The sequence below is a fragment of the Aptenodytes forsteri genome, unplaced genomic scaffold (assembly GCF_000699145.1).
Source record: "Aptenodytes forsteri isolate BGI_AS27 unplaced genomic scaffold, ASM69914v1 Scaffold207, whole genome shotgun sequence".
Lineage (NCBI taxonomy): Eukaryota > Metazoa > Chordata > Aves > Sphenisciformes > Spheniscidae > Aptenodytes > Aptenodytes forsteri.
In genome coordinates this window covers 180160-206192 of record NW_008794836.1, presented here as the reverse complement: position 1 = coordinate 206192, position 26033 = coordinate 180160, and the positions used below count along the sequence as shown (strand labels likewise).

Below are 26033 nucleotides of genomic sequence, written 5' to 3'. Positions count from 1 at the left end.
CATACTGCAAGGACCTCAAATATACCACAATGAACAGAACGTGAAACGGGTGAGTACCTAACCTAAGAGACAGGAACACCTGTTATGAAAACCCTATTTGCTTAGTAATTCAAAGCTGCTTCGTTCCATTGAAAGTAAACATGCAATTTCAAGGATTCATTGCAAGAGCTACTGCAAAACAATAAAAAGCCCCTCTGCAAGTACTCAGTCCTCCTCAGCTGTCCAGCTCCGCTCCTTCAAGTTACATCCGCCATTATAGACCAGCTAGGTTTTCCTGACCTCTCCAGCCCCTTGCAGTTCCATCAGCTGGTCTCCTGTGACGCTGCCCCTTTTGCTTTTTCTGAATTTGAAGAACCAGCAGAAGCCAGCAAGGGCCAGGAGAAGGATCAGGACCAGCGGTAAGTACAGGATGAAGTTCAGCAGTGGTGGGGATGAGCAGATCCTAGAAAAAACAGTTGACTCTGGAGGGAAGAGAAAAGAAAAAAAAGTGAATGACGCCCCAAGCTAGTTTGAGTTTCTCCTACTGTTTCTATAGGTTATCTTCTTATCACTTTTCCCTCAGTCTTCAACACCTACCAATTTTTAAGAATTCATACTGGCTACCTGAGGAGAAGGGGGAGAGAAACCAGGTAATTTGCCTCAATTTCTTGTTTTGGGAGGTCAGATAGGGTCCCAGCTTGTTCAGCTGAAGCATCCCAACATAAACAGCACGGCTCTTCAGCTAACCCGTTCCAGGCTGGGCTCAGTAAGGAGAAGCCACGTACTCTTCACCCCCTGGGTCCCTGCCCGACACCAGGTGACAGTGGGGTGAGGCAGAGGTCTGCCAGAGGCTGCACCACAGAACAAGGAGGGACAAGAGGAAAGCAAAGGAAACCGGATAAAGGAGGTCCCTGTCTCCTCCAGACACCTGCCCCTCCTTGCTTCTGCCGCTCTGCTATCCTATTTCAGCCACCCTGAGCTGCAGGCGGCTGCGAGCCCCATCCCCGGCAGCTCCTGCAGGACAGCTCCCCGGCTGAGGGGGAGGCTGCCTGTACTGCTGGCAGACCCTCTGGGTACTACAAAAGACTGGGTTTGGTCTGCCCCATGCTAGCTGAAAAGCTATCATTTGCAGGCTCTCCATTTTTGTCCCGGGCTCCTTACAGCCACTGACTAATCCTGGCCATCAAAATCTCCTCACTTGGCACACAGCTTCAACACCACAGACTGACCTCAGATGCACCTGGCCTACCATGAAGGGTCATGCCAATTCCTTTGGGTCTGTTTTATCCACCTCAAAGTGTTGTTCCTCAACTCTCCTCCTCACCTAACACCCATGCACAGATGCTTTACGCTTGCTCTGCAGAACCACGCTGAGCTTGCGGGTCTGCTGATTTGAAGCTGTCCATGGGGGACCCACACAGCCTGGTGAGCTAGGTGTGACCCTAGGGATGAACCAACCTGGGGGCTACTCCTGGCTGTGAAACTGGCTTTTACCTCTCTACCTCTGAAGCTCTGCACCCCATCCATATAGACGGAAGCAGTATTTACTCTCCCGTAGGAAAACAGGGTGAAGTCTCCACTATATGAATGCCTCTGTAGTACTAGGGAAGTATCCTAAAGGGCAGCATGAGCATCAGAGATTAGAGATGATGTTACTCCTGGTTACAGGTATACTTGCACATGGCTGTTTCCTTACCCCTCAGAAAACTCCAAAACATTGAAATATGTGAGCCAGAGGGGCATTTTGAGATACCTGCATCACTGGAGAAACAGAGACACACACACACAAAGAAAAAAAACACAACAAAAAACCCCACCCAGCTCATCTCTTGGATTTTGTGAAAACCATGAAAACTACTTGGCCAAAACACTATTGGAGGAGAATTTTCCAGCAGTTACTGAGCAATTTTAGCAATGGTTACTCCACCAGTATCAGGTAACAAGAGACAGAGGGAGCTGATGAAGGAGAAATCTGGGTGCTAGAGGGAGCCGTGATGGACAACAGCAGGAACATAACAGCAGAGGGATGAAGTGCTGTCAGTCCTTCCCTGTGCAATTAAATTCAGATTAGCTCTGCTGTAGGTGCAGAGTCATGTGAGCAGGCTCCATGCATGTCTGTGCCAGTAGCAGGCACAAGGGAGGGCTCTACAGGGTCCCCTGAGTTCTTCCACGTCAGTCAGCATTGGTAATTGCTGCAGAAGCTATAACCACGTGTGGGCACCCAGGCTGGCTTCAGGCATGGCAACTCCAAGACTGAAGGCACGAGAAGAACTGCAGGATTCCTCTCAGCACATGGGCCATCCGAGCCTCCTATTTCCCCAAAGAGGCAACAAGAGAGTACTTTTTTCCTGCTTGTTACCTCCCTAAAAATACTGTGTGTGCCTGACTGAAACCTTTCCTTTTATTTATTTGAAATTCTGTATGCAGAATCCAGCTCTATTTTTGCATCCGGCATGCACCCCAACTCACCCCAAGAGGACAGAGGCTGTTTTTAGAGACCTCACTGGAGATGGACTTGCCAGAAAAATCACAGCAAGAATTTTTTGCCCAAAAAAGTTAGCATTCTGGCTCCAATGGCACAACTGAGAGCAGGGGTTTGTGCCCGTGGTCCCGCAGAGAGCCCACAAGTCAAAGCACTGCAGACACAAGTGGACTCAATGGTACCCTCTGGACCCCGTGCCTCACAGTCAGAGCTCTTGGTGTCTCATCTGGCCACCACCCCCAACGTTTACAATGCCAAACACCTGGGTTTCAGCCGTGGCAGATCGATGGGACTGGGAATGGGATCTCATTGCCTTCCCTCGAAGGGCTCCCCTCCCTCCCCTGGCTCCCAACACAACTCTGGCAATCTCCCCAGCACTGACCCCTGCTGCAATCCTTTAGCAAGTCCTCCCAGCCCTGCTGCATCCTTGCCATTGCAGCCAGCATCACCAGCAGAGAGCTGCTACTATGCCCCCCCACGCACCCCAGCATGGCTAAAGGGGAACCGGTGCAGGGTGAGCAGCCCCTCGCGCCCAGCAGCATTACCTGGCGGGATGGTGGTGAGCCAAATGTACCCCGAGTGCGCCCAGGCTTCCAGAGCCCTGTCCTTCCCCTGGGTCTGCTGCTGCCACTCCTGCACCTGGCAGTGATACACCCCGGCATCACCCTTTTCCACGCTGCGCAGTGTCAGGCTGAAGTCGCTGGCGGTGGGGCGGCGGAGGTGCAGCCTGCCCACCAGGCTCTCCTGGGGGTACTCGATGGCGCCGTCGCAGTGGAGGATGAGCAGGGGCCTGGTGCGGCCACTCTCCTCCCCCCGAAACCAGGTGGCCGAGAGGTGGGCAGTGGGCAGGTGGGTGCCCCGCAGTAGGCAGTGCAGTGTCACCTCTTCGCCCTCCCTCACCGAGATGCTGCTGTTGGTCTTCTCCAGGTGCAGTTTGTGCTCTAGGGTAGGAGGCAAGCAGAAAGAGACGTTGTGGTGTTGTGCTGCCATAGAAATGCTCCTGACTGCGCCTGCAGGCTGATGGAAATCTTCCAGAGCGAACCACGGGGGATTGGGATGGCCTTTTGGAAGAGCCTCTGGCAGGACACCCACGGGCCCCCTTGCTCCTGTGACACATTCTCCCCGGGGTGGTTTCCCCCCCCCATCATCTCTGCCTTTTGTTCACGACCCTCTGCTGTAATACCTCCCTCCCCCTCCACATAAGTGATAAGGCATCCTTTGGACCAAAAGCTATTTAGGAAGCTGGAATTCTCTGATCCACTTTATTTAGGGCTGCAACCATAAGCCAGGTCATGCTGAGAGAGCGGGAAGAACTGAGCCAGCGAGACCCACCGTGCACCCCAGCAGCGCAGTGCCCAAGGTGGGAGCAGCTGAGCATTCAGTCTTGTTCTCTGTGGCTATGTGCAGCAGGGTAGGGAAAACTTTGTCTCTTGCTTCAGGATGCTCGGGAGTACCAGGAAAGGACTACTTCCCTATTCACAGCACTGTACAACCGACCAAGCGCACCATGTGTTGGAGGGAAAAGAAAATGCCACGATTCACTTTGTTAGGAAGCATTAGACATCATCTGCTAGTGGCAAGAATACCAGCTTGGTTGGTTTGGGAGGATGTGGTAAATCCTCCTAATTCCCTATTTCCGTTTGAGAGGTACTGACACCTCCTGCATCTCGAAGTCTCAGATCCAACGCCAGAGCTGCTGATTCTCCTAAGCCCTGCCAGCTTAGGAGTGGCCTGGCAGGCGGCCCATCACAGATAGGTCCAACCTCCTCCAGCAGCACCTATGCGAGAGATAACCACTGCTTACCTGGGAGCTTGAACTCCAGCGTGGTCCTTCCCGATGCTCCCTCTCTGAGTTTGTACCAGCCGTCCACCAGCCAGAGCCATTCCTCTACCACACAGTAGTACCTGCCCTGGTCCCTGGGGTTCGCAGAGAGTATCCGCAGCCAGAAAATGTTGCTGGACACCCTCTGGCTCAGGAACCGGGACTTTTGTGCAGGAGAGCTGAACTCAGCCCCATATTCCAGTATGCTGCTGTAGTGGGCCCTTATGATTTTCAGGGGGTTTGCATCTGCCGGAGGAGGAGGTAGGAGGTACCAGGTAACGGTGAACTGAGAATTATTCTGGGCAAACATGATCTTGCACTCAATGGCTGACTCAGCACCGCCAGCAATCTCCACAGAGCTCTCTTTCGTAGATACCTGAAGCTTGCTTTCTAAAAAGGAGAAACAAAATAATCACGCTGGCTGCAGCTGCCAATACGAGGATGGTGGCAAGGAGAGGAATGAGGCTAGCTTGAGAGATCCGCCAAAAGAGGAGGGAGGAAGAGGGTGCTCAGGGGACGAAGACCCATTAGGTGATGCTGGAGCAGGAGTGCTAAGGGCGGTGGGGGAAGGAGGGAAAGAGCAAATCCACACACCCTTATTTGAACTGTGGCGGGGAATCACTGGGTGCTACTGGGCAGGAGAGTAGCAGAGGAGGTGCGTGGGGGACCACAGGGCAGGAATGGGGGGGTGGAGACAGTCGCCGTGTTGGAGCTTGGAGGCAAAGCCTCTGTCTGAAGCAAAAATGTCCATCTACCGCTGCTCCTGTCGGCAGGCTCACACATAAGTGAGAAAACCAGCCCACAGCTTTGGAGACTGTGAACAAGTATCTTTTATCTCAGAGACTACAGAGCCTGCGTGGGTTTTGCTAACAGTCACCATCTCAGGTGTTTGCTGTGGTTATTAACCAGAAACCACATAACACGGTCCTGAACATCCGCTGTGATTATACCCAGCAATCATTCAGTTTAGTGCTGAGCAGCTCAGGAGAGGAGAGCTCCAGTGGTGCCTGCAGCTCTGCCCCCCCGCAGGGTACACAGTTGCTCCCAATGCGCCTAGTTTGACGGACCCCCTTCCCGCCGCACATCACCCATTGCTGCCGCCTTTCCTTCTCCTCCAGCAGTGGAAAGGCTGCGAACTGGTCTCTTCGAAGGGCCTCCAACTGCTTGCGTTTCCCCTTGGCCCTCCCCTCCACGCTGAGACACCACTTCTGTCAGATGGGGCCAGCAGTCAGGTGAAGCAGTACACACAGATATCTACCCGTGGGTAGACAGAAATTACTCAGCATGGGACACCATCAGGGTTTTAAGCGACTGTGGGCTGAGTTTCCATTCTCGGCATTTTCCTTGTGTACGTGCTCAGCAGCAGAACGCCCTGTGCTGCGGCGGCCGGGGACAACTGAACACCCTTAAGCTTAGCCCCTGGGTGCTGGTTCAGGGACGGGCTGCAGAGGACATGCTGAGATGCCCCTGCGGAGCGTCTCAGCCCCCTGCCCTCAGCCACAGGCTCAGCAGGGCGCTCTCTTCCGCGGCACCTCCCCGAGGGATTCGATGGCAGCAGGTTAGGGAGAGAGCCTGTGGACCAGGAGGGAGCTGCGGCTTCTCCTGCAGGGGCTGATGGGGAAGAAGGACACCACAGAAGAGAGCCCACATGCTTCCCCTTCCTTCAAGCATTTCTTCTCGAAACTCAAGCAATCCACTTCAGAGGCCATCACCGTCTCTCCTGAGACCAGTCAATGCAAAATATCCCAACTGATGGCCCTTGACATCCCTGCGCATTGCCTCTGCCTCCATCTCAAATTTGTGAACAAAATCTCCCTGCTCACGTCCACTTACGCCGCTTTTTTCTCTTTGCACCCTATTGCACTTCCTCCTCTTCTCTCCACACTGCAAGCAGACGCATTATCACCAAAAGGTAGACAGTTTCCTCCATAGTAGGACTTGCATGTCCATAAGTCCCAATATCTGCTTACTGCCTCACCTCAGTGGTGAGGATTTTGGCAGTGACAGTCACTGGGAGGTGGCCACTCCCAAGGGATCAACAAAGTGCTGTCCTGCATTTCACAGTGCACATGCCCTGCTCTCAAGGAATGGGTAAGGGCAAGAAGCAGAAGAGACAGGAAGGCAATCACCCTAATTAGGAAGCTGTGCAAATTCATCAGATCCACACGTGCAGAGACCAAGTAGACTCGGCCATACTTAGGAACCAGATGCAAGTTGATGTCTTCCAACTTCAGCAGTTAAAAGTGCACCCAGCCCAGAGCCAGCTCTACGGAAGCACAAATCTTCAGGGTGGGAGAGTCTCCTTCCTTGGAGATATTCAAAAGCCGGTCCTGGGCAACCGGCTTTAGGTGGCCCTGCTTGAGTAGGGGGTTGGACCAGATGACCTCCAGAGGTCCCTGCCAACCTCAGCCATCCTGTGTTTCTGTGACAGATGAACTGATCACACTGGAAAAAATAAGACACTTGGTTCTTAACTTCAACTGCTCAGTACAGCAGGAATATCACTCAGCCAGCCTGCTGAAGTCCAGGAGGGACCCAGAAGTGAACTCTGCCAAAGAGAAAACTAAAAATACTCCCAGGTATTTTAACTGGAGACTTTGCCCCCATTTCAAAGGCCACAGAAGAGAAGTAGGCAGGACCGGGGGAGGTGGTGGACATCAGGGACAGCCTTCCCATGTCAGACACATGGATGTGCCTTCCCCAGCTCCAGCTGTCAGTGAGAGTGTGCTGGCAGAGCAGCCCCACCGCTCATCACAAGCAGCTCTGCCACCTCTCCCAGCAAAAATGAGCTCCAGAAAAGTCAGCTGTGGGGCCATGCTGGACCAAAACTTGTACATCCCTCCAAGTGAGCACCTCCCGGCAGTGCTGCTGCGGTCAGGGGCAGGTGGGTAAAACCCAGGTCCTTTCCCCAAACCCAGAGAGGCTGCCAGCACAGGAGACAGCAAACTGCCCGGGGGGCCTCTCACTTGAGTATGGCCTGGCCTGACACCCACCGGGGCAGAAAATACCCCAGGGAAGCAAAAGCTACTAGAGCTCAGAGAGGAGCCATGGGAACCGCTGCTGTGAGCACTCGATTTTGATGAGAAAAATTACTGTTACACTCTCAGAGAGGATCACCTTGAGAGGAAGCGGAGCACTTGCTGCAAAGCCCCTTTCTTTCAACTCCCAAGTCTCCTCTCCTTCCTCTCGCTAAAGATCAATTACTGAAAAGGGCAGAGCAGCTGCCTGCCTTTTCCTTTGGCACAGAAAGACGTAGTGCTGTTTTCCCTTTCAATTTCAATTTAATTAACCAAGCCGAGCCTCTCGCTGCCCGTCTCACTGTGAACCCTGCCTGCTGACGCCACGCTTTCTGCCCAGCCCAGGAGCAGCAGGACACAAAGAAGGGCATGGCCACTGCAGCGACCTGTGCAGGCTGGCCAGCCAGGCAGCTGGTGCAAAGCCCCCTGTGGCTCACTCCGGAGCCGGGGGAAGCCACCGTGGGTGGCTGTGCTGAGAGGCTGGTGAGAGCATCCCTGCTAGGGTTGGGCAGCATCTGCCTGCCCAAGGCACTAATTATGGGACCCTTCCAAGGGTCGGATGCTGAACTACCTGGGAAGTCGGAGATGGAAAGGACCTGTCCTCCTTCCCCTCCTGTTACGACCTTTCACGCATGTCCCTCCTGTCTCAAGCTACAGGCTAGATCCACAGTGGCATTTAAACTTCTAAAGCGCCGACAGACACCAAGTGGTAAATAAAGTGCTGAAGCAAAAGTCAAGAACTGGAGTATCTCTGCAGGCTCCGACTATGAGGTTTTATATGCAAAGAAACAGGCTGGTGATTTTCATACTTTGCAGCTTCATTTTCTGCAGCTTCGCCTCATCCCATTGCTGCCGGCTTCCTTCCAAGACTTACTCTCCACCTTCCCAAATATCCTTCACTGGCTCATGCTGCCTTTCTCAGAGAGACGGTACTAGAGCCAGCAGCCACCTTCCACTGCACATCACCCCCTCCCAGTTTCCACCATCTTTACAACATCGCAGTATCCAGTAATGGCTGCAATACATTTGGAGCGAAATGTCGTAATATCGTGCTACTCTGCTGCTACCGTCTCCTCTGCATAGACGATCTACAATTACACCTGCTCATCTTAATGCCATTTACACTACTAATGTACGCTCACAGCCACTGTCTGTTGTCACCCCTAGCCTCCTGTAGACCCCCCCGCTCTGGGCTGGCTCAGGTGTAACACGGAGCACCCCAGTACCCAGCTCCGCAGGGGCGAGGAAAGAACAGCAGTGGAGCAGGAGGGAGAGCACCACAGAAACGAGCCCAAACAGGGAAGGGAATGTATCAGCTTATGCTACAGCAAACCCATCAGTTAAAAAACACAGAAAACGCATAATTTCAGTTCACTGGGTTATGATCCCAAAAATCCAAGGATAAGAGGAAGGAGCACTTAATGCATGAAAAAAGAGCAAGAATTCTCCTTTGCTGGCAGAACAGACACTAGGAAAAAAACCTAAACATATTCTCATGCCCGCCTCCACAGGCTCAGAGGTTTTGGCTGGGACAATCCTTTCAATTCCTCCAGCAGCCCCAGCCACGAGCAGGGCAAGCCGACACCGTGCTGCTGCCAGGGGTGGCAGGGAGCAGGCGCATGGCGGGCCAGCTGGGGGGCTGCAGTGCATTTGCAACATCTCTCTTCCATAAGAGGATGAAGCTCCCTGCGCAATGCTGGCAGGCACGGTGGCGGCGCAGACCCTGCCTGCAGAGGTGTCCATAAAAGGGAACCCTAGGCAGAGCCCCCAGCCACACAGCCCAGCCGTGCGCGGGAGGAGATACCTCTGCCCAGAGCTGCCAAGGACCTTGCGGCTCAGTGCTAGCTCCCAGCCTGGCAGAGAGCCTTGGCGATTTCTCAGCGCACCTCGAATACACTGAGGGAAGCTCAGGGGGACACAGACATATCCCAGCACCAGCTTCGGGGGCCAGTCTCTCTCCACCTCCCTCCAGCCCCCCAGAAGCCCACACCATGGGAGGGACCTCACACCCCCAGCATTCAACTGAGCTTCCTGGGGGGACTACTTCTTCCCAGAAGCAAGGCTTAAAAATCCTAGTGGCAAGGCTGGTCCCTATATGCTTGGCATAATCTGCAAACAAATAGACATTGCCACTCGCCAACACCAAATTCGCCTCAAGAGTGTTGTCAGGAGCTGTGGGTGCTGAGGAAGAAACAGGACAGGCAACACTGTCTCGTGCGGCCCCAGGAGGTGACCTGGCTGGGGACATCCCAGCCATCAGTGGTCCTGGTTGCCCCTGGCATGTTTGATGGATTTAAAGTTGCAGAAGGAGAGATTTCTGCTGAAGAAGCACCCATGGCACTGCTTACCTGGCAGCACCACCTTTATCCCCACGGCATTGGACCTGGCGGTGGCTGCTGGCTGCCCCAGCGTCAGGGTATTCCTCCTCCAGACCTCCACCTCACACTGGTATGTCCCCTTGTCGGCAGCCATGGCGTTGTGGATGCGCAGCCTGAAGGAGGTGGCAGCCTTCGTCAGCTGGGCTTTCCCCTGGAAGTGTGGCTGCGCTGTCCCCCAGGCCACGGTGCCGCTGGGAAGGACCCGGACCAGCTCGTGGTAGTGGCCTGTGGGTGGGCTGGGCTGGAAGAGCCACCCCACAGACACTGGCACCTCCTTGAGGGTATAGCTGGCATTTACTTGGCAGTCGAGTTCAAAACTCTGCCCGTATCTGACGGTGGCAATTCGGCTTCTCAGCATGGCGTGCAGACCGAGACCTGCTGGAGAGGAGAGAACCCTTGACACAGGAACAGAAGTCCTGCCCCGCGCCACTTCGCCGCCACCCTTCCCACGCAGCACCGTCCCTGTTGCCTCAGCCACTGCAGCCCCATGACAGCCAGCAGTCCTGCTGCTCCTCTGCCGGCGCTGCTCTCCGCCGAGTTTCACCGTGCTCTTCCAGCCCCACACAGTCCCTGGCCTCTCCTACCTTGCCCCCCGCCCCGTTTGCCCCAGCCACTGCAGCCCCATCCCAGCCAGCAGTCCTGCTGCTCCTCTGCCGGCGCTGCTCTCCGCCGAGTTTCACCGTGCTCTTCCAGCCCCACACAGTCCCTGGCCTCTCCTACCTTGCCCCCCCCCTCTCCCACCCCCAGCCTCCCAGGCAGCCCTGAGTATCCTCTCTTCCAGGCTCTCCAGTCCCGCCCCGTGGCAGGGAGCCAGGGATCCTCTGCTGCTGCTGCTGCCCTATTTGCTGCTTCTTTCACTCTCCACAAAAGCCTAACAACTCCTGTGGCCTGACCAGTGCTCTCAGGCACCCAGTCCAGCAATAAGGAAGGAAAAACACCCTAAATCACAGCCAAAAGCTGCCTCTCCATAAAGGCACCCATTCCAGCAATCAAAAGAAGAAACGTGTGGGCACTGCACGCCAGGGATGTTAGTGGCTCTGTGCTCAGACAAGAGGGCAGGAGAAGCGATCAGATGCCAGCACCAGGGTGTATCTCTGACAAAAGGCCACCATACAACCCAGCAAGTGCCTTTGTTGTGCTTAATTACTGTAAGTAATTATACTGCTAGAACAGATATTTTGTATTTCAAGTTAAGGAGACAGAAAGACCTGCCGAGCAAGCCACTGCCTTTCAGGTCTCTGGGCACTTTAGCTATTGTCTCCCACTTGTCTCTCCCAAAACATCTCATGGAGGACTCGAGCACCCTGCTAGAAATGGGGAAACTGAGGCACTCCAGGGCCAAGTGATCAGCCCCGGGTCACCCTGCAGCAGCAGCAGAGCTCAGGGCACAGAGACCTCTGTCCTACCCACATGTGTCCACCCACTTCTCCAGCCTTGCCTCAAGCGTGTCCAGCTTGAAATCCCAGAAATAGGGGTGGCCCAACTCACCCATGGAGCTGACTGTCACTACTGTCTCCCCCTCCTCTGTCCAGCTCTGGCCTCGGGACCACTCTGTCGCTTCGCACCCGTACCGCCCACCATCGCTCTCATCCAATGTCTTGGGGATCACCAGGGTGAAAGCGCCAGAGCTCGCTTTCTCCAGCCGGAGGCTCCCCCGAGTTCTGCCATCCTGGTAGGCACTGCCCAGGCTCAGGGTGCCATCCCACTCCATGGTGGCCACCAGCACCCGGGGACCTGGGTGCTGTGGTGGCAGGTGCCACCACTGCACAGACACGGGGCTGGTCGCTCCTTGCACCTCGCAAAAGAGGATCAAGGCATCTCCCTCCATGACCTGTGGTGTGCTGGTGGACACGGACAGTTGCATGCGGCTCTCTGCAAACAACAGTTACTGCGTGGGAGGGGATGTTGTTGTGCTTCTCAGAGAAAGCCAGAGATAACTGTGGCATAAAATGGAGAGACTAGATAAATCTTGACATTGGGAAAGGAAATGAATTGTCCGAAATTTTCAACCAGCCTTTTCTTATAACTTTGGAGAGGGCTATGTGGGTTTTTTTTGTTGGGTTTTTTTTTCCTTCTTTAACATCTTTCCTGGGACATAGATACATAAAGAAATACTTAAGAAATAGAGTCCCAACAGGCAGCCCCTGTTACATCAGAATAGCCATCATCTAGCTATGACAAGGAAACCAAGAGTCTCTGACACATCTTAGAGTGGTTTCTCACAAGTCACCCCTCCAAAACAGAGAGAGCACCCTGGTGGAAATGGCAATGATGATGCCCATCCAGAAGTACCTGTTCTGCTGGGTCATCCTGTGATCCTCAGGAGTAGCAACAGGTGTTGCTCACAATTTTCTGTACCAAAGACACAGGAGGACCCAACCTCCCCAGAACTCTACCTATTTGCCCCAAAACTTATTGCAAAGAGACTAAGCTAAAGGTTTACACTTCGTTGACAGCTGCTGCATCTGTCATGCTAATGTTTGCCAGAGCAAGTGCTTTTCCCATTATTATCTACCAAAATATATGGCACATTTGCACTCTTACTGCAAAGAGCAGGTGTGTTGCCCCTGCCAAGATGAGGCCAGACTTGAAGCGTTCTCCGGTCAGGGGTCACGGCAGGTTTTACCCAGAAGAGCAGCCATTAGGATTTACTAACCTATCGGCTTCACGTCGACTTGGATGCCTGATGAAAAATTGGTTTGGATGCTGTGAAAGTCTCCAGGAGTCTTCACCTCCGAAACAGAGCAGTGGTACGTACCGTTGTCCTTCAACTCCACCTCGTAGATGGTGAGGACATAAACCACGTTGCTTTGCTTGAATGCTCGGAGCTGCCCCAGCTTGGCTCTCTCCTCATATTCATCCTCCCAAATCAATACCCCATGGGGGTCAACCCTGGCCACTTCCACACTGTTGAGGAGCCAAAGCACTTGAAAGTGCCTGCTGCTGCTCCTCTGGGCTCCCACCATGCAATTTAGCTGCAAGGTATCACCTTCAGAAAGAGAGGTTTCAGCAGCAGCGATGTCCACGGAGAGGTCTCTGCCTGTAGACAATCAAAAGCAAAGAGGGTGCTGGGTGGCCCTGCCCACACTTCCCTCCCGCCTGGCAGCACTGATGGCCGTGCAGAGGGAAACGGGAGAGAATACGCTATTGAAACATTTTCTTTCAGTAGAAAAGTGATCAGATTGGAAAATTTTGCCTATGGGGAGACGGTTACCAGCTCCAGGCAGTAACCAGCAGTCGCAGGCAGAGGAACCACCAGAGCCTTGAGGAGCTGAGCTCCCCGCTTTGGGGCAGCTAACCCCCCCCAGAGCAGAGCACCCATCAGGATGGCCTCGGGCCACAGCCACCCCCTGCTCAACTCAGGGCAGCCCTCGGTTTGGATGCCTAACCCAATGCCATGCATTGGCTTTTGTGGGGGTCTGCTCTGTCTCGCCTCCTGGAGCTGTTCTGCTTCATGTAACAAATAACCCTTAAATCAGAAAGGGGCACAAAGGGGCTTTATCACTCAGTGGTGTTTTTAACTCTGCTGTCTGTGGTGGGAGAAGGTGCATGGAGGGCTGGCATTCAAGTTGCTTGTCTGAATCTGATGCTGCTGGTCCCGCATGCTGCAGCCCTCACTGGCTGCTGCGGGATGTGGGCAAGAGATGCTCTCGAAGTTGGAGAGGTTTTGGGCTAGTTCCTACAGAAAGTAGAAATGTCAAGACTTGTCGCAGCACAGGGAGGTCAGAGGGAAGCAAGAGGAGGTGGACGTCATCTCCTAGCCCCTGTCCTGTCCCCCATACTGACCAGCAGCAGGTGCTGAGCAAAGAGGGGGAGCACAAAGTCATCTTCTCCTTGGCAGACCCTCTTGGGCAGTCAGCAACACCTGAGATAAGGACCCCGTCTCCGGGTCCTATGATACGATTCACCTTCCTCACGGGGCATTCAAAGCCTCTGCTGCTAATACCCTCTGGTTCCTGGCTTCAGTCCAGCTAGGCTGCAGGCAGAGACTCGCGGGGTGCCTTGAAACCCTGCACTGTGACCCCACACAGCGGTGGCATGACCACCAGAGCTGTAGCACATGCAGCACATCCCCATGTCCCTCAGTGCCTGTGGCCGAGGCACCACGATGGGCAGCTGACTGTTATGTACTTCAGTTTTTGAGGCCGTGAGACCCTCGAGGCAGTCTAACAACACGGTTTTCCACACACAGGAGCTTAACGCTGCCAAGGAGCCAGGCTGCTGCAGGCACACGCTGCTCTCTGCTAACACCTCGCATGGGCCTGTGAGGTTGCATGATTGCTGCCGGCATCGGAGACTCAGCTGTGTGGAGAGCTGTGTGGCTTCTTGCTCTCCAAAGCAAGAAGCACCAACAGCTCCCAAACCAGGGGCTGCCACAGCCCTGAGCCCAGTCGGCTCCCTCAGTGCCTGGCGGAGGCAGCCAGACCCACCGGTGGGTCCCTGGGCTGCAGCGGAGGCAGGCAAAGGCCACTGAAGGCTGCTGTTATAGGGCCTTCAGTGCACAAAGGAGTTGGAGACAATGTATGAGTTTGTGAGGGCCTTACCCTGGCTCATGACCGCCAGCGACGTCCTCCCTGTTTGCTTGCGGGAGATGTCCTTCCATGTCTCATCAGGATCCTCAATCCACTCAGCTGCCTCACAGTATAGCTGCCCCTGGTCGGATGGCTCTGCTCCCCCAATGGAGAGCTTGTATGTGGTGTTCCCAACCTTGTTCAGCCGCACATCTCCCGCCAGAAACCTCTGCATGTAAGAGGGCCCTGGCCTCAAGACGAAGTCCTTGGAGAGGGTGAGGACCTCCTCGGCGCGGCGCTCTCCTGCTCCCTGAAGACGGTACCAGCCAACAGAGAGATGCGTGTGCTGGGCAGTGGACTTGGACACCTCGCAGGTGAGCTCCACCGTGTCCCCTTCGGTGCGGGTGAGGACCTGGGGCACCATGGAAGCCGAGAGGGTGTCTGCAATCACTGAGCACAGGGGAGAAACACAGAGAGCAGCTGGTCACGCGAAAAATTGTCTCTTGGCCTTGGTGGGCAACCTGCAGGCCACTATGAAACCGCAGCCAGGCCCTAAGGGATTTGACAGTGTAGAGGAAATATCTTTTGTAGCTGATTGACAAGGCTTCCATCAGCCTATACCAAGGTGTGAAGCAGTTAAAACCTCAGCAGTACAGAAAGCACAGTAAATCTCTCTGCAGTATCCTCTTCAGTCAAACTACGGGCAGTATTAATTAGGCAACCCCAAGGAGATTAACATCCAGTCCCTCATGATCCCAAGTGCAGGCTGGTACAACACCAGGATAAAGGAGGGAACAGGGGTGAATACTAAGTGGAAGTACCATACCACCATGTAGACTTGGTAGGCTCACAGTAGGGCCTTTCCTTTTGTCTCTCCACCCCGTTGCCTTCCCTCTCCCAGTGCTCTGCTGGAGCTGCTACCTCCCTTCGTCTGTGGCCATCCAGCTTGGGTCAAGTCCCACACCTTGACCTGAGAGGACACCAACAGCTAACACACAGAGCCTGAAAACTCCTGACCTCCTAAGGGTTTAGCTGTGAAATGCTGCGGCTGCATCAGGAGCTGAAGTTAAAGTTGGGCCATTGGACAGCAGAGGCTTCCTCTCCCTTCCCTTACCCTGGCTGGGAGACAACGGCCAGAGCAACCTGCAAGGGTTGCCAAGGGCATCCCAACCTTGGCCACCTGGGGGTAGGATAGCAATCCTACTGTGGGGAGAGAAGGAAAATTTGTGCCCACCAGTCCCATTAATCACCCTTTTCCCCAGCTGCCCCTCTGTCAGAGACCCAGAGACGAGCACTTCTCCCCAGTGCAAAGGTGGGGACAGTGGAAGCCTGCCTGCACACCTGCCCGGCAGGGAGCAAGGCTTTCTTTCAGGACCCACCTGAGAGGTTCGCGTCTCTATACCGTGATTTCCTGCAATTCACACCACCGTGTCCCCTGCTCTCTGCTCCTATTCTCCTCATTGGTGTTTTTTCTGATGGCTTACGTGGACTACATCGCACATGGGGGGGTTCATGGGTTTCTGCTGCACGCCACTGGGAGATGCCCTGTTGCCCCAGCCATGCTGTTAACAGGACAGCTTACCCACGAGGTTCATCTTGGCGCTGTAACTCCCAAAGTACCTCTCGTCGGTGTTGGGCGTGTGGCACTCGTACTCCCCGGCATCCCGGTCCTGCAGGTCAGTGATGTGCAGCAGGACGGCGTCCCCCTGCACCCGCTCCACGTAGATCCCCCGGCTGCGCACGCGCTGGGTGTAGATGGCGTAGGGGAAGGAGGGGTCGACAGTGCTGACGATCTGCACCTCCCGCTCAGGGGCCGAGGGCAGGTAGATGGACCACTGGAAGTTCTGCTCCGCCGGGCCCTGGTAGCCGCTCACCTTGCACCACAGCGTGACGTGGGACCCCCTCACACGGTAGAGGGGCCCCTTCTGAACAGTCACCACCCGTTGGCCAGTGCTCAAACCTGCCGGCAAACAGTCGGCACATGTGGTGTTTGCAGGGGTATATGCTACCCAAGGGCTGCACACCCAAAACGGCAGTGGGTCTGGATGTGCCTAGGACCGCAATGTAATACTGAAAAGAATTGCTGTGCAGTCTCATTCTTTGAAGCACAAAGTCCAAGGGACTTCGCGCCCCTTGCAATTGTAAGAACAAGTCCTATAACAACAGACCTCCGAACTTTCTTGTCTCCTAGCACACTGCGAGGGTCACATGACAGAGACCAGAGCATCATGGCCAGAGGGCTGTCAAACCTGTTAAAGGCTGGAGAGCATCTCTCAGCCAGCTGTTCAGAGAGAGCAGCAACCAGGCTGAGATCACTGGAGGCAGCTTGTGGTATGTTAAAATTAAGAGGACCAAGCACTCGAGTCCTGCACAAGCTGCGGGGGAAAGGGAGCAGGTGCCAGAACTGACCACTGCCAGAAAAGGAGATGCAATGCAGAAGCCAAGGGACATGGGACAGCAGAGGGAACGAACAGGCAGGCTGGGTGATGCAGAGGCACTCCATAGAAACTGGGGAGGGTGCGGGAGAGGGGGCCAGCAAGAGCTCCTCCAAAGGCAAGAGGGCACCGAGAGGCATCAAGGGCTCCCTCCATTTCTGCCTGCAGAGGGTTTGGGGAGGTGATGGCCACCCATGCACCCTCCCCTCCCACAGAGCTCCCAGTGGTGACCTGCTCTATTCTGGTGTCCAGCATGCACACCAAGCAAAATGCCCACAGGACGTGGGCACTGAGTCAAAAAATAACCATGGGGGCCAGGCCAGGGAAGAGAGTTGGTGGCAGCACAGCCTAAGAAACCCTCAGAAACTCCCTCCCAAGGGAAGGGGGAGTGAGGTAACCTCTCCGGACCCCCAGCAGCCACACAACAGTGGCGTGCACATCCCCTCAGCAAAACCCTGCCAGGGTCTGGGCTATCGCTTTGGAGTGAAACCACAGTGCCAAAAGGACAACATGCTGCCGCACCTCTTTCCACAGCCACCAAGCCAGAGCAGCACTGGCCATGGCAGTGCTGTCCTCACCCCGCAGCCCCTGCAAGGCGCCCTGCTGAGCCACCCACCTGCAAAGGTCCCGTCCACCCACTTTAGGAAGGCAGAGTGGCCAGGGTAACAGCCTGCACCTCTGACCCACGCGGGTGCTGCTCCCAGCCCCAGGAGCTTTACTTCCCCCTTGCCTGCCCCAGGAAAGCCCCCGCCACTGGGCAGGGCACTCACCCAGGAGGAGGTGGAGGAGGAGGAAGGCAGCCGCCAGGCACCGTGCCAGCCCCATGGGAAATGGCTCTCCTTGGGTCCTCTCCCAGAGGGGCGGTGGAGGCTCACATGGGCGATGGCAACAGCCACCCCGCTATTTTGAAAGCAGCTGGGAGGAAGCCGCCTGGCGGCAGTGGTTTCCTCTGCTTAGAAACAGCAGGGAGACGTCAGGGAGTGGGGTGCAACAGCAAAGTAACACGCCTCTGGGAGGTGACAGCCGGCACCCAGGCCCCACAGCGCCTGGGCAAGGGTGATGCCCAAGGCCCCTTCTGCCGCTGTGTGCGTGCCAGGTGCCCAACGCTACCGGCTGTGGCTTTGCTGTCCGTCAGCAGCTCACAGGCTAACCCTCTGCCTCACGACTCCAACTTTGTTGCATGGAGTAGCTTGCTCCCTACTAACACAGGGGGTGAGGGGCTGGACCCCCAGGAGGGATGCGACCAGATTTCTAGGGCTGAAGCTCCCTGCAGCTATTTATTTCCCATAGCTGCAGACAGCAGCATGATGCCTCAGGTACAGGTTGGGTTGGCATAGTGCTCCCCGAGGACGGCTGACCAAGCTCTGCCTCGGGGTGCAGTGGGGCACCCCAAGTGTGGTGTCTCTCCCACAGCACCCCCACCAGCCCATCGGCTACATGGGCAGGAAACCCTCCGTCATAACAGCCAGCCCAACCCAGGCAGCTTATCGGCAGGGCAGGCACCTGGATACAGAGGATCCCGGACCAGCACTGCTCAGGGGCAGTGAGACCACAGGGAGCTGCACTGGGAGGGCTGAGGCCAGGAGGCTGCTGGCCACAGCCCCAGAGGCAAGCGCTGCGGTTGCACTGGCTGCTGCGTGGCATCACACTGTCGGCACTGCGTGGCCTGGGGCATGCTGCTGCTCCTGCCGGCAGGTGCCAGGGGCATGGTGGGAGGCTGACAGGGTCGCATCCCAGGTAGGGGAAACCCAGCCTCTCGGGCATGCAGCCAAACACTAGCAAGGGGCTCAAACCAGAGACACTCTCTGAAAGGATTTGTTTGGGGTTTTTGGAGGGGGGTTTGGTTTGCCTCTTTTTTTTCTTTTTTTTTTTCCTTCAGAAGAGAGGGCAGCACAAAGCATTTACCCCTGAGCCATGCTGCTCTCACCATGCTGCTGGGGCATTGACTGAATGACTAAATTAGCTCAGGGATTCACAAGCAAAAACCAACCGTAAAACAAATCCTTTTGCTTGATCCCACGGACTTCTAGAGGGAAAGAGATTCATGTAACGAACGAAAACACGAGGTCCCTCCTTTCGCCATTTAATAAACGGATTCATATGACGGCCTGCGGGGCCAGGAGATGGAGGCAGAGACTCCTCGCTGCAAGGCTCGCGCCTCCATTATCCAGCTCCTCATCAGCCTGCGCGCGCAGCCCCCGTAGCACCATGCAGCTCTCCAGAAAGCCAAATCCAGGCTGAGGGGACAGGCTGTCGCAGCAGGCAGAGACGTTCCTGCAGGATCTTACCTGTCCTCTGCCACCCAACCCATTTCGTTGCAATGAAATGGAGCAAAGGAGCAGCACCTGTTTTGGGGGAAGAGGCTGCAACACAGGGCTGAAACCCATGCGCTGGCTCCTCAGAGGAGGCGAGCAGAAACAGCAGAGGCTGGCGAGCGGTGGAGGAGTGCCCCAGCACACCTGTTGGTGAGGAGGACACGTGTCCCATGGCAGTAGGACATGGACATGCACATAGCCATAACTGCGTGGTAGGCTTCTGTTCACTGCTGCAGGATGAAAACTTCCCATCTCAGAGGTAAGGGATGAAGAGGTTTGCTTTCCAAGAGCAACCCGCTGCCAGTAGTGCCCCAGGGATGATTCTGCTGACAGTAAGCCAACCCACTTACCACTTTGGAGGAGGGAAAAGCATCTCTGCTGCAGCAACAGAGTAAATAGAAAGGAAACTTGGAGTTCAACCTCAGTGAGCTTCTGACAATCAGTGTGCACATAAACGCACACACGGGGACAGTTTAACTCCAAGCTTGCAACTCTAATGATGCATGAGTCGCTTTTTACATTTGCAATAGAGAAACCGGGGAGAATAGGATTGCCTGGCCCAGCCCTATCACCAGCAATGATGCTCCTCTGTGGACAAAACCAACAGCTCCCTCTTCCTTGGACTGCGCAGTCTAAAACTTATTCTCTTCCTCCCTGGGAAATCAGTGCAACCAGACATAGGGCAGGGCTATAGACCACTCAAGGCAGGGTAAAGGAAGAGGATCAGAGAATCCTTTACAAAGACAGCATTGCCATTAGAAACCACATCAGTGAAGCCAGATCCACAGGAAGAAAAGATCCCCTTGCCCTATTTTCCCGGGGAAGACACAGGACAGGAAGCAAGGGGGAAATACACCTCTTGGATAGCACAGAGGGTCCCTGCCCGTACCCACAGTGAGCAAAGGACTCACCTCCTCCAAGCTAGGCAGTGCGTGTGCCCGTGCACCTAGCCTGGTGAGCTGAAGCACTGCACCAGGGCCATGGGGATTAAATGCTATTGACCCCCAGCCCTCAGCACAGCCCCCGACCTGAGCAGCAGGGCCACCTCAGCACACCTCAGCAGGGTACCACCATCTCCCACTTTAGAGCACAAGACCAGAGGTCAGGCTGCCCACAGCACTGGCTTTGGCTTTCACGTGGGTGATGACCATCTTTAATTGCATGCCTCTGTACCCATTCTCCCTCCCTCTGCCTCCCTGGATCCCTTTGTGGGCACCCTTTTTGGATGCTGCTCAGCCACTTTGGGCCAAAGCTTTCCAGAAAAACACCACCAAAATACAGCATGGAAAGCATTACCAAGCCCAGTGCAGGTAGGGTACAGTTAAACTCTAATAAAAAGAGCACAGCAGCAATCTGCAATGTCCATGACGACTTTGAAACCTCGCAGACAATGGCTGACCGGACGCTCTGCCTGCACACCGCAAGGAGCCTGGGGAGGGATGGGGGTAGGGCAGGATCCTCCCACAAGTAGGGTAGACATGCTACGGAGGAAGCCGTTGAGGAGGAAGGAGGTGAACCCATGGTCAGTGTTGGTTTTCAGAGGGAACAGACTGCCGAGACCCAAAAGCAATTAGGCAAGCATAGGGGAGAGGCTGCAGCCCAGATCCCCTGCCTGGCTACATGGCCCCCGTGAGCCCCCTCACCCCATTTGGGTGCCTGGGGTTAGGCAGCAAGGCTCCTGAGCAGCAGGCGATGCTGGTCTCCTCTGCCCACAGCTGCCACTCTCTTTGCTGGCTTCCACCCATTGCAGCAGAGGACACAGCCCACCCTGACTCCTGAAAAGTAGCAACAAACCTCAACTTCCAAAGAAATCCAGACCTCAAACCATGTCTTGGGCAAATCCAGCTTTGCACAGGAACGGTTTTCAGCCACTGCTGAGGTTGCTTCCTCTAGGGGGGAAAAAAACCCAGCTCTTAAAAGGGAGGGTTCCTCCATGAGCTTTTGGCATTGCTCTGCAACATCCCAGGTGAAAGCAAGCTGCTTTGGGAGGAGTATGAGCTCTGGGGCCTCTGCTCAACTCCATGGCTCTGCCGCCTCCCCACCCCCATCTGAGCAAGCCAGCCATCAGCAGTGACCTGCCCTCTGCATCTCTACTCACACAGACGAGCACCCTGGGGGTCCCCGAACACCAAGGAGCAGGTGGCGAGGGAGCTAGAGACTAATTTGAGGCAGCAAGGTGCCAGGAAGGGGGCAAAGACAACACAGCCCTCTCCTTGCATGACCTTCCCTGGAACAGCATGGATGGGAGCCCTGCTCCCCAAAGGCTTTTTGGAGGAAAGGCACACGGTGCCTTCTTGGCTATAAACACCTCGGTGCCTTGCAAAGAGCAGCTGCAAAGAGCTCCCTGCATTTCAGGCTGCTCTTGCGATCAAACAGGGAGGGGGAATACAGCCCAGGGGTGCAGGCTATAGGCAAGCTGTCCAAAAATGCCTCCTCTGCCTTTGCTTCACAGATCTCAGGAGACATGTCCCCTGCCCAGAAATGCCATTGCCACGTCCTCACAGTGACCAGGGAGGGGCAGGAGGAGAGGGAGGGAGGGAGGGAGGTTGCAGCCTCAAAAGCAAGGGGCTGGTGCCAGGCAGGGTGGGGAGACGCAGGGAAGAGCACAGCATTAGCTGGGATAATCTAGTAGTCTTGGGGGACGCACTAGAAGCCTACAGATAATCAGGCGAGCGGGCACAACAGACTTTGAAGTCTGCCGTCAAGTTTTCTCAGCCCAGCTCAGACATCAAAGGCGGCTGGTTACTTCCCCCAATTACGGAGCGGGAGCTGGCCGGCTGCCTGGCTTCCCCAAGGCTGGCCGGCTCAGCCGTGATCCCCCGGGCATGCTCTCGTGGGCAGAAACCTCCTGACAGAGCACAAATGCCCGAATCCTCCAGCTCCTGCCGGAGCCAGGCTCGCTTTGCTGGGAGATCACCTCGCAGCTACATGGGCTTTCACCTTGGGCTGTTGGAGCCAAGCGAGATCTCAGTGGATAAAGATCACCCCACTGACGTACTGCAGAACTAAACCACCTGCCAGTCCCAGGGAAAGCAGACAGCCACAAAACCAGGGGGAAGCCTAGCAAAGGTGAAGAAAATAGCGACCTTTTCTCATGGCGGTGGGAAGGACTGCTTCTGTTACTCAAATCCTGCGTGTCCTGGGCCCTCGTGGGACATGGCTCCAATGCACGGCAAGGACAGGGTCTTCATAAGCAAAACCCACAGCAGCACAAAAAGGCTGTTGCAATTGTTTTGCACCAAAAAAACACACTATCATTGGTACAGAAACTGAAACAAAAAATTTAAAAAAGGCAATTCAAATCTAAGAGCAAAACAGGTTGGGAAGCAGAGAAACACCCATCCTGTGTAACTGCAGCTTTCTAGGACTCTGGCAGTTCTCAGCAGTGAGCAGCCAGGGCTGGCCTAGGAGGAGAATGCCCACAGCTCTTTTTTGGTGAACTGGCATTTGCTCTCATTCGCACTATCATTCCTACTGTAAAAAGTCAAACAAGAAAAAAATGGGCCAGGGCACTACAGAGACACCAAAGTCCTTCAGGAAAGTGGGATGGGTTATTCTTGTTTCACTGCCAGAGCAGCAGGCAAACACACCTGTTCTGAACCTGCTCCACCAACAGAACCTAAGTAGAGCCTGAACCACATGCCTCATGTATCTTATCCTAATAAAAAGTGCTCTTTAGCCCCCCCCCCCCTTATTTATTTATTTTTTAAAATCTTCTACCCGCACAAAAAGGCTGAAAAGCCTCACTCCTCTATAGCCATAGCACCATCAGCCTTTGTAGTTTGGGCCAACAGTGCATTTCTGACATAAATCTCCTGGACATCTCACCTTCACTGCAGGCGGCAGAAAGCTCAGGGGCACAGCGTGCTGCTGGGGACCAGGAGGGATGCTGCACCGAGGGAGCTAATTCATCTCCTCCCTGCCAGCTCCTCGCAGCACCCCAGGAACGAGCCAGCGCGTGTGGCACCTCGGCAAAGAGGCATTGCTCAGCAGCTGTCCTTTCCTGCGCCGCATCAGGTCATGCTCCTCTGGCTGCGGGGCTTGGCGCCGGGGCAGCGCAGCCTGCCCTCTGTAAATCCCGGCAATCCCCCGCCGCAGCACACATGGGGCCGATCACATCACCATGCAGTCTGCAAGCGCAGCCCCCCTGCCCAGCTCGGCTCCTGCACGGCACCAGGAGCTGCTATGCACCGCCCCCGGACCTCTCTGCGCTGGCATTCGAAGCGGCATCAGCATCTTTTGAGCAAGCAGCATCACGAAAGACCGTTTGAAGCAGAGCAGCAGAGGGTTGCGCCTGGTCATTTTGGTTCCCGATGGACACAGAGAGAGCAGAGGCCGGGGAACAGAGGAGGGAGGTTAAGAGAGGGAAAGAGGGAGAGCAATCACAGTGGGCTGTTGTTCAGTAGGAACTTCTGTGGGGGAATACAGAACAGTATTACGTGTTGGGAGAGAAGCTAGGTTTTAATATTAAGCTGCTTATTTAGGTCTCCAAGTTATGGAGAAGCTGCACTTCAAAACTAATTAGATTGACGGAGCTTGGATTCGATTACAGGATTTCCAGAAGCAAGAAGGTTTAAAAAAAAAATTAAATAGCTGCCCTGGAAATGTTAGCAAGGGAATTAAACAGCCATTGCTGCAGCCAATTGTTAAATACATCTAAGCTGGGAAAAATGACAACTCCAGCTGCCAAAACCCACTGCACCGGTGGCTGAAGTAGGGAGCTGCTCTCCTAACAGGCCTGAGTGGAAGATGCACAAAATATGTGTTTCCCAATCCTAGAGGTAGGCAGAGGGTCTCCAAGGCCCTTCAGGAAGCACGTGCCTCCCTCCAATGGCAGCACGTGAATCTGAAAGCACATGGATTTTTCCCCGCCCTGAATCAACAGCAGTGAGCACAGCATCTGGTAGCCGCAGGCAGGGAAGTGCAGGGCTGGGGCTGAAGAGGGAGAGGCTGTAGGTCCCACAGAGCAGCACAAGGGCTACCCAGGGAAACCCCATCACCTACATAGACAGAAAGTCCCATCCTTACCACCCAGGACACAAACGCTTTGTCCGCACAGGCGGAGCGTGGCCACCCCAGCACTAAGAACATGGGAGTGACGCACAGCTATGCTCCTGAAGTGATAAAGCAAGGTAGCAATGGCAGAACTACACTCACAGCTCACCTAGCCTCAAAGCCTTTGCTCATCTACCCAAAACAACTCCCTCTTTCCCACTCCCCTGAGATCATGGGAAAAGCAGCAGTTTCACAAGGTCCAATAGCCAGAGTGGCCCTTTTTAAAATCCCAGAACTTCCAACTTCAGTTCCTCTTGAAGCGCCTAAAGCATCCTTCATCTGTGAATATGAAGCTTCTCTCCAAGTACACATATGCAGGTGTCCAAAGAAATTCAGCTTGGGGCCTGAAGGGTTGCCAGAGTGGGACCTTGACTCAAAATGTAGCATTAACATGCTGTTTAGCGGGCTGGATGTGTTTAGCTACCAGACAGCTGTACCTGGCCATGCAGTAGCTGTTCTGTTCCTATATGCCACCTTTTCACCCTCCTCAGCATTGTTTGGGTAGAGCACTCTGGACAACACCACCCCATGCTGCATAAGCCTCCCAAGAGCAGATCAGCAGAACACGGTGTAGGCAGTACTGATGCTGTTGCTGCTTGTATCCTCCATTCGCACTAAAGGAGGATGTCTTGGCTATAGTCACAGAAAGGCTAAGTTATATTTACACTAAACCAAACAAATTTTCTTCAAACAAAAGGCAGGAGCTGCAGTGAACTCCAGGGAAAGCCTGCGGGGTGTACAGCTTTGATTAAACAGAGACGTCAGGAAGAGTTGCAAATGTACAAACTAGATCTCACTTCTTTGTGCTTGGATTGTCAGTCTCAGTGTGAAAGCAACTCCTCCTTCAGTGTTGCCACTGAAGGGCTTGATGAAGGACGCACCCAGTACTGCAACACACAAGAAGTTCTCTTACTTTTGCCGGACACCCTCCACCTAAGACAGCCTGCAGCACCTTCCCTGCTACTCCCCAAGACTTGGACAACATCTCTCACCACTGAAACGTCGGTCTCAGTTGAGTTGGGAAGAGGTGACACCCAGATGACATGCTGCTGCAACCACTGACAGAAGGTAAGGGACGGTTTAAACACAGCAATGCCATGCCCAAGGGTCCCGAGAGTTCTTGTTGACATTGTATACAATCAGGTCGAGGAAGTGGAATTTAATGAATAGTGACTTAAAAAAGACCTTTCTGGATGAATGCAGGGGACTGTGGGAGACAGAAAGGAAGAGAGAAAGAAAAAGATAATGGCACCAGGCAAGGACACCTCAGCACGCACCCGAAAGGCTACAGGAAAAGCCATCAGCTTCAAAAGGACCTTAACGTCTTATTTCTAAAGAAAATGTATACTTCTGTCAGGCTGGGCCCTCAGAGCTCAGCTTCTGAAGGGGCTCTCCCTGAAACATTAGAGGTGGACATTTCTGAGCTAGGGGAAGAGGCTTGTCAGCCCACAGTGATGGGCTGCTGGGGTGAAGAGAGTGGGCAGTGACAGAAAACAGCTGGTAAGGTCTGTCCCTGTGGAAGAAGGCCAAACACCCAATAAAGTAGAAAGACATATTATCCTTTTCATTGCTGGAAGACTCATCTCATGGCAATGATTCTGCTTTAAATAAATACTTCAAGAAGCCCGGTCACTCACTATTGGTACAGCTACTAGAAGAGACAGCTTCAGAGGGACTGGACACTGTGGATAACACACCAGGGACCTCAGCATGAGACTTGGTTGACTCCAGTAGTCACACGGCAGGAAAGGTGCATGACTATAGACTAGGAGCCTGCACAAGGATATAAACCACAATTAGAGTGGATTGGATCCATCCTGATAACTGTAATCCAAAGACTATTCTTATGCAAAGGCAGAGATGTTATACGAGTAACAAAATCAAGATTAAAATCCATCCTGGAACTGTTTTCACAAAAACATAAGTTATGTGAGAATGGTTGTTACAGAGATCTTGAGGACCCGTCATCTGTCTCTTGATTAAATAATGACTACAACTATCTGCTGTGGCTTTTCCTCTTTTTCCTTAGCCCATCACTA

General features: G+C 54.3%; 1 protein-coding gene across 1 annotated transcript; it reads right to left on the bottom strand.

Annotated features, from left to right (window-relative positions):
• Positions 1-264: 264 nt before the first annotated feature.
• LOC103895004 (immunoglobulin superfamily member 3) lies at positions 265-17449 on the bottom strand. The gene is made up of 8 exons (XM_019470806.1): positions 17395-17449; positions 15772-16149; positions 14223-14639; positions 12335-12718; positions 9649-10053; positions 4266-4673; positions 3007-3402; positions 265-461 (listed from the first exon to the last, which is right to left on the bottom strand). The coding sequence occupies exons 1-8, from the start codon at positions 17447-17449 to the stop codon at positions 265-267; spliced, it is 2640 nt and encodes an 879-aa protein (XP_019326351.1).
• Positions 17450-26033: the final 8584 nt, after the last annotated feature.

Coding starts and splice junctions, on each gene's coding strand:
- LOC103895004 (XM_019470806.1), bottom strand. CDS start 17,449: ATGGGGCTGGCACGGTGCCTGGCGGCTGCCTTCCTCCTCCTCCACCTC. Junction 10,054..12,334: donor AGTCGACGTGAAGCCGATAG/GTTAGTAAATCC, acceptor CCTCTCCAGCAG/GTCTCGGTCTGCACGCCATG. Junction 4,674..9,648: donor GATAAAGGTGGTGCTGCCAG/GTAAGCAGTGCC, acceptor TCTCCTTTTTAG/AAAGCAAGCTTCAGGTATCT.